Genomic DNA, 8895 nt, shown 5'->3' with positions numbered 1-8895 from the left:
TGTTGACAACGTTATGGCAACTCCTGTCAATATTGGTGCCTGGAAGTCTAGCAACTTGTATTAGATTAGATTAGATTACTTACAGTGTGGAAACAGGCCCTTCGGCCCAACAAGTCCACACCAACCCGCCGAAGCGCACCCACCCAGACCCATTCCCCTACATTTACCTCTTCACCTAACACTACAGACAATTTAGCATGGCTAATTCACCTGACCTGCATATTTTTGGAGGAAATCAGAACACCCGGAGGAAACCCACGCAGACACAGGGAGAATGTGCAAACTCCACACAGTAGTTGCCTGAGGCGGGAATTGAACCCGGGTCTCTGGCGCTGTGAGACAACAGTGCTAACCACTGTGCCACCGTGCCGCAGTGAGGAAGAGATATGATTCATGACAAATTTGAACAGCATGTCCTGCTCCACTGAACAATTACCATCTTGCTTTAGACTTTTCTATTGTGTATCGTAAAATTGTGGGATTTATAGTTTAAGAGCATTGTAATCCTACTGTAGGCACATCAGACCAGCACTTCATGTTAGCTTGTTAATGGACGAAATCTGTGTTTCCAACATGAAACATGGATACCAGAAACAATCCAATAAAATTATGAATCATTCCTGCAGGTAATAGAAACATTTGAACAAAGAATAAGGATAGGCCATTCAGCCCTTCAAATCTGCACCACTATTAAAGAAGATTGTGATTGATCTGATTTTAATCTCAGTTCTGCATTCCTGCATATCCCCTTGGTAATCAAGAATCTACCTCCTTGTGCCTTTAAAATATTTACAAATTCTGCAAAAAAGTTCTTCTCAAGGAAGGAAAATTGTTGAATTGTTCCTAGATTTTCATCAATGTTAATTTTTAAATTTTATATCAAAAGGAAATTAATTCAGGTCATTTTCCCTTTATCTATGGTTTTCTTTGTACTCCTGGTTCATACAATTACCTATCCATCATTCAATGTGATTCTAGAGTTTAAATTTAATAGGTTGAGGAAAAAGATTATTGGTCCCATGATGCTAGATGCCTTATTGACCATGCCGCTGGGCTATCGCCTTGTACTTTGAAGCAAACAGAAGCATAAAAATTAACTGAAATTCAAAGAAACGTAGAAAGAAATTCTTGACTCTAACCATGAATTGTCTGCAATTTCTGGACCTCTGTAGAACTGTTTAGTTCTATTCCCAATTAAACTTTTGACAAACTCAGGGCACAGAAACTGGACAAAGTTTCTATATGATCAATACATAATTTTCTAAAATAGTTTGAAATAATTCTCACACATTTTTGCTGCACACACTTATATTGCAAATTTTAAAAACATCCATATTTCATGAATAGAATCTGACATTTGGAGATGTATCTAACATCCAAATACAACTGGCAGAATCAGACATCATCTGGAATATGAGCTTACATTTTTTGATTCCAGATACAAATTAAATGAAAACATTTTAAGGCTAAATTCATGTTAAATAATTGTGGAGAGTTTGTGTTTGAGGTTAACGTATTCGCATTGTGCAATTTTATGTTACATTCCTGCAACAGAAATTAGATTTTGCCGTCAGTTGGATTGTGCATTACATCTTCAAATGTGTGAAATAATCCGAAAATGCATTAATATTGATGTGCTCACAGGGCAAAAAGATGCCTTTGTGGACATTTCAATGTAGAAAAGTGCAAATAGATGATTGCATCACATTCACTCGGAAGTAAATATTACAGATGTTCATCACTTCAATTATACTAATTCACAATTTTGTATAAAATGATAAAGGTTTTTGTAGAAAGGCCATAAATACATGTAAAATACAATTCATTAATTGTAAAGATGTATGGTGTGAAATAATAGTGTTGAATGTTGCTTTCTTTTGTTTAGTTGTAAATATTGTGTAGATTCTAGCTTTCACAATGTGTCATGTTTTAGATGTTGGCAGTGTGGAAGTAAGCACTTGTGATCGTCAGCCAATCCAATTGAAGGGGCTGTTCTTGATGAATAATATATTTATAGGAGATTTCTAAGAATAGTGAAGAGAGATGAAGGGAATTGAAATGATACAGGACCAGATAAAGAAGACCCCTTTCACTGGTTGAGAATGTGAAACCAGTTAAGCATCTGATTGCAAACTATGTTATAGCTAAACAAACCCTATTCGTATTTGTACATTCAACTTTCCATCACGTTATGATCAAAGAAGTCAACAGAAATCCAGGAATGTGAATTTCATATTACAACTTCACACGTCTGGATGCCAAGATGAGTGATGGACTAGAAATTGATGTATCGATAACGACAGAAATGATTTATCTATTGAAGGATTATACTTCAGATTACAAGTCCTCTCATGGCACATTCAGCACAGTCTCTTTGAAGTCTCCACTCACACCAGCAAAAGAGGACAGTAAGGATTGGGGATACAACCTAGTAATATACCTGGCTCTCTTCTTCCTTTTGTTGCTTTTGCTGGCTTTATTTCTTTTTGTGGTCATCAAGCAGCTGAAGAATTCAGTAGCAGCTGTTGTGTGGCAGCCTAATCGGTCTGTTAGAGAACCCTGGAGTGCAAACAGAGAGCAGGCTGTTTAGAAACAAGCTGAATTATCTACCACCGTTATCCACAGGTTTCCCAGCAGTGACAGGTAATGTGAATGATAAACAAATTTATTTTTTTTTCTATGTTCTCCAGAGTCACTGTGTTATACAGAATGGCTGTACATCAGGTTCTTGCAATAATATAGTATTACACATGTGTGAACACTGCAGAAGGTAAATTTACTTAATTCTGACAGCAAGTCACCAGCAGATTATTAAAGTGATGAAAACATTGCATGCGTTAGATCTTTCTGTCTCTGATGGGAGCCTGTACATAATTTTAATGGTTTAAATTTAAAGAAGCTGAAGAACAGTAAGAATTGATCACAAGATCGCTGTGTTTTAAATCTTAGACTATACTGCTGCCATGGGTATTGCAAACAGTACTACAAAGAGAAAGAAAAGTGACACAATACTACACATAAAATTATGAGCCCTGATCTAACAAAATTCATCAAAATGTCATGAAGCTAAAACATAACCAAAGAACACATTTCTTTTGTTCTTCTAGCAATCCTTCAGTTGTGACGCAGACACTGTGAGCATGTTGTCCAAAAAACAATCAACTAGTTCATCGTTTTAGTAATTATTTAGTTGGAAGCAAAAGGACATTTAAGACTTGGATTGTCATCAAGTGGAGCCATAGTGCATTGAAAATAGATTTTCTACATTTTATTTATTTGTCATAAGAGATTCTGACATCCATATTGCACGAAAATATGTGATATACAGAGGAACCTCGATTATCCAGTATTCGATTGTCTGAATTTCGGATTATCTGAACAAGATCGCAAGGTCCCGATGCTTGGCTAAACTGCATTATCTGGCATTCGATTATCCAAACAAAATACTCCCTGCCTGTGTCGTTCAGATAATTGAGGTTCCTCTGTAATTAGTATTTAGCAACATGGTTAAAAAAGACACATTTTGTTGAAGCTTGACTTTTTCAGCAATACTCCAAGATCTGTATGACCAAATAACTATTCAGCAACTTGCTGCACTGAAATTTCCAGACAGCTACTCCAGAAATATGATGGAAACTGTGTTTACAGCAACATCTATATCGCGGCACGGTGGCACAGTGGTTAGCACTGCTGCCTCACAGAGCCAGAGACCCAGGTTTAATTCCTGCCTCAGGAAACTGTCTATGTGGAGTTTGCACATTCTCCCCGTGTCTGCATGGGTTTCCTCTGGGTGCTCCAGTTTCCTCCCACAATCCAAAAATGTGCAGGTTAGGTGAATTGGCCACGCTAAATTGCCCGTAGTGTTAGGTGAAGGGATAAATGTAGGGGAGTGGGTTGCTCTTCGGAGGGTCGGTGTGGACTGTTGGGCCGAAGGGCCTATTTCCACACTGTAAGTAATCTAACCTAAACTTTTAATTATGTAGCATCATTAATGTAGTGAAACTTCCCGTGTTGCTTTCCAGAAACTATATAGAACAAAGTACAATACTGGGCCACATAAGGAGATATTGGGCCAGGTTTCTGGGGATGACTCCAGAGCCATTTTAAAACGGCAGGCAGGACCTGGTTCCGGGATTCCTGCCCCTGTTTGTGACACCAGCATTTTTGCTGGCACAAGATAGGGCACCCAGCACTTCCAACCTGGCCAGTTTCATTGGTGGGCTTGATATCTCTTGGCTCTTCATAATTTCCATGAGGTAGAACCATGCCCTCATGTATTGTGGCCCCTCAGAGGAGTTGTGAACTATAGTCTGAATCTGGGGATCTTATTAAAGGTATGTTTAATGAGTCTTCCATGTGCCCCACAACTAATACTCATGCCCCCACCCGCCATGCCAACTCAATCCTACTTATTAAGAGTTAGACAAAAAGAGAAGAAAGAGAGAGAAAGCAGCTTGCAATATCCTTGCTGTTATCAATCTGTACTGCTTTCTCTCGCGTTTTGCCTAAAGGCTGCTGTCCCCTTTGTGGATTGTGACATCGGTACCATTATTTCATTTCAGGCTTCCACCTCTGAGTATGTGCAGTTATCATACAAATTAGAGTAGAGCAAGAGGTATATGTTTCTTCATACCTCACTGAGTTTCAGTGTCTCTTGATTCAAATAGTATATCTGGAGCAGCCAGCATCATGCATGTGGGTCATCTGGGTTTGTTAGATGCTCACAGCAGTCATTTAGGTCAATCCTATCTTTTTAAAAACCATGTTAGTCCACAAAAATATCTGGTTTTAAAGTAAAAGCTGAAATTAATGATGATGTGGCAGAAGGATGTTTTTCTGACCAGAGATCTGTGACAATAGTGTTCCACAGGGATCAAGTGCTGGGACCCCTGGTGTTTGGAATATATAGAAATGATTTGGAGGAGAATGTAAGTGGTCTGATTAATACGTTCTCAGGCAACACAAAAACTGGGGAACTGTAGACAGTGAGGAGGATTGCCAGAGAATACAGTAAGATATGGATGGGTTGCTGACTTGGGTGGAGAAATAGGAGATGGCATTTAATCGGAAAAATGTGAGGTGATGTATTTTTGGAAAGGTTTAATGCAGGAGGAAAGCTTACTGTAAGTGACTGAACCCTTATAAACATCAATATACTGAGGGAGCTAGGCTTACAGGTCCACAGTTCCCTGAAAGTAGCAACACACGTGGATAGGTGACAAAGAAGGCATATGGTATGCTTGCCTTCATCAGTTAGGACATTATAGCTAAAAGTTGGCATGTCTTGTAGCAACTGCATGGAACTTTAGTGAGGCCACATTTGGAATATTGTGTATAGTTCTGGCCACCACACTACTAGAAAGGTATGTGGAGGCTTTGGAAAAGGTATAAAAACGGTTTACCACATTGTTGCCTAGTTTAAAGAATTAGCTATGAGGAGAGATTGGACAAACCTGATTTGTTTTCATGTCAGAGGCTTGGGGGGAGTGGGGGGTGGGGGGGGGGGGGGATTGCGACCTGATAGAAGTTTACAAAATTATGAGAGGCGTAGATAGAATGGATAGTCAGAGTCTTTTTCCAAGAGTAGAAATGTCAATTATTAGGGAACATAGGTTTAAAGTAAAAGGGAGTGTGTTTAAAAGGAAATGTGAGAGGTAAGTTTGTTTGTTTTACAGAGAGTGGTAAATGCCTGGAATGCACTGCCAGGGGAAGTGGTAGAAGCAGATACAATATCAGTGTTTAAGATGTATCTTGACAGAGACATAAATAGGCAGGGATTAGAGGGATACATACTGCATAAAGGCAAAAGGTTTGTAGTTTAGAAAGGCATTATGTGTCAGCACAGGCTTGGTGGGTTGGAGGACCTGGTCCTGTGCTATACTGTTCTTTGTTCTTTGAATATTGACAGTTGGACTCCTCCATCGCCAGACCATAGCAACATGACACCTGGAAGAAGAGCGCCTCATCTTCTGCCTGGGAACCCTCCAATCACAAGGGATGAACTCAGATTTCTCCAGTTTCCTCATTTCCCCTCCCCCGACCTTGTCTCAGTCCCAACCCTCGAACTCAGCACCACCTTCCTAACCTGCAATCTTCTTCCTGACCTTTCCGCCCCCACTCCCACTCTAGCCCATCACCCTCACCTTAACCTCCTTCCACCTATCGCATTTCCAACGCCCCTCCCCCAAGTCCCTCCTCTCTAGCTTTTATCTTAGCCTGCTTGGCACACTCTCCTCATTCCTGAAGGGCTCATACACAAAACATTGATTCTCCTGCTCCTTGGATGCTGCCTGACCTGCTGCGCTTTTCCAGCAACACATTTTCAGCTCTGATCTCTGGCATCTGCAGTCCTCACTTTCTCCTAGTCCATTTTCACTACCATTGTTATAATCTGCATAATTACGGTGTGTGTGCGTCTGTGTTTTTGTGTATGTGCAAGTATGTGTGTATCCATATGAGAGACAACAGGATCAAGCTTAGCTTGCTAACAAATGATAATGGACATCTATTTCGATAGTGGAGAATCCTCGCTGTCCTACTCAGCCCGGACAGGACTCATTGCTCTCAGGAAAGGAATAATTGGAGATTGAGAAGTATAAAAACTAAGTGATATTTGCTTCCTTGTTTGGAAGAGTAAAATACATTAAAGAAAGTCTGGAAGCCATTTGGAATAGTTTCATCTGTAGTAGTAAGTCAAATTGTGTACATTGATATAAACTTTGTGAATATACACCATATTGAATGTATCTAATGTTTGTTATGGTGTATGGCCCCTCCTTCTCACTGAAAACCTAAAATACTGTGTCAAACTGATGGTGTCAGTTGGTAATGAAAACAGGTGAGTGTCACGACAGAAAGAACTAACAATTGATACCCCTACAGAAAATCTAAGCAGTTCAGCTCTTGCATGCAACAAATAATGCTCTGGTTATGATTCACTCAACAATCTCCATGTAACGACAAAAATGGTTCTAATTATTAATAACATGGATACATAAGCATTGTGTGTTTTGCTGTGGCATTTTGACCTGACAGCAGGATTTTTTTTATATTTTAAGAGTTTGTAAGTGATAATGGACAATAGGTTTTCTCATGAAAACTGCAATAATTGATTTAAAGCAGCCCACAGCAGGGTCTGTTGTTCATTGAAAAATGGGCAGAACAGGTATGGGGATATAGGAATGGCTCAGAATCCCTCTGAATTTCTCCCAGTGCACCAAGGGATGCATAGTGTGTTGTGCAAGGGCTTCAGGATCCTGGGGCAACCTCGTGATGAGTCATGGTCACAGAGATGTAGTGCAGAAAAAGGTGCTTCAGCCCTTTGCATCTGTGCCTGTCTCGGAGATAACAGTGTAACATCACTGTGACTTCACCTGATGAAGGGGCAACACTCAGAAAGCTTATGATTTCAAATAAACCTATTGGACTATCACCTGATTTTGTGTGACTTCTGACCTTACCTGTATAACTATAAGATACAAGCTTGTATGTGTATAGAACTGTTTAGATTTAATGTATAATTAATAGTGTTACTTCGAAATTTAATCCTGAAGATAGTCTTCAAGGACTGGGAGGAGTGTAAGCAAGTCAGTGACACTGAAAGCAGACATGTGTGAGAAAGACAACAGCAGTAGAAGGTAAAATCCAGCAGCAAGAGAGTCTCTACCTGTCTCTACCAGCTAAAGCCAAAATGCTACCTCACAGAAATAGGTGATCTATGGGTGTTTCATCTGTGTCTCTTTTGATTGGCTAAATGGTATAATTCAGGAATAATATTGCAGTGAAAGACAGTAATTAGGAAACTCAATATCAAAATACGTAACATCTAGATTGATTAAATAACATAGGGAATGGCTGGACAGGCAAGTTATTGCAGGTAGGTGGGAGCTCGTTCACAACATGTTAGAAATTCCATTTGAGAGAGAGCTTTTAAACCAGTGCCCTCCACTTAAATAAGGGAAATTACAGAGGTATTAAGAAAGCACTGTTAAGAGTAAGCTGGAAAAGTGGACTTACGGGAAATTCAGCAGATGAGCAATGGCAGGCATTTGAGCGGATATTTCACAATGCTCAGCAAACACTTATCCTGGTCAAAAAGAAGCACTTAATGAGAAGCGATATCTCTTTGTGGTTAACAAAGATGGTCAAGGAGAGTGTCAAAGCAAAAACTATGGCATAGAAAGTAGCAAAAACTAGTGGGAGGCCAAAGGATTAGGATTATTATAGAAACTGCCAGTGGATGAATAAAGCTCTAACAAAAAAAGGAACAAAATTGATTAAGAAGTACATTGACAAGAAATGTAAAATAAGACAGAAAGAAACATTTTTTATATATCAAGGAGTTGAGGGCGATGAGGAGTTGGCACGAAAGAGGAATTAAGGCCAAGGACAGATCAGCCATGATTTTATAGGATGGTGAAGCAGCCCTGAGCAGCTGAAACCTCCTGCTCCTAGTTCGGATGTTCTTGACTTTGCCTTCTCCTTGTCCAATATTTCTTAAACACAAAATCATCATGTATACCATCAAACCAGATGATAAAAGATGTTGGAAATCTTTCTTGTGTATAAGTTGGATTGCTTTGGTATAAATAAGGTACCATCATGGTTTCACTAGAAAAGTGGGACCAGCTGCAAGAAAATTTGGGACTATTATTCAGAGATTGAATGATGTGACTTTAATAGGAAATGTGACAGAATTGTGTAAAACTTCCAGCAAGATCTATCACAACATTGAGGACAACTATTTTACCTCGGTTCAGGTTGTTTAGATTAGATTCCCTATAGTATGGAAACAGGCCATTCGGCCCGGCAAGTCCACACTGACCCTCCGAAGGCTAACCCACCCAGACCCATTTCCCTCCCCTATATCTACTAATGCATCTAACACTATGGGCA

The 8895-nt window shown here is 39.7% G+C and overlaps 1 protein-coding gene across 1 annotated transcript; it reads left to right on the top strand.

Moving 5' to 3' along the window:
- Positions 1-2263: 2263 nt before the first annotated feature.
- LOC132833279 (small integral membrane protein 43-like) lies at positions 2264-2590 on the top strand. The gene has a single exon (XM_060851442.1). It carries the CDS (start codon positions 2264-2266, stop codon positions 2588-2590), a length of 327 nt encoding a protein of 108 aa, XP_060707425.1.
- Positions 2591-8895: the final 6305 nt, after the last annotated feature.

Source organism: Hemiscyllium ocellatum, chromosome 36, assembly GCF_020745735.1.
Source record: "Hemiscyllium ocellatum isolate sHemOce1 chromosome 36, sHemOce1.pat.X.cur, whole genome shotgun sequence".
Taxonomy (NCBI): Eukaryota; Metazoa; Chordata; class Chondrichthyes; order Orectolobiformes; family Hemiscylliidae; genus Hemiscyllium; species Hemiscyllium ocellatum.
This window is presented reverse-complemented; position numbering and strand designations above follow the sequence as displayed.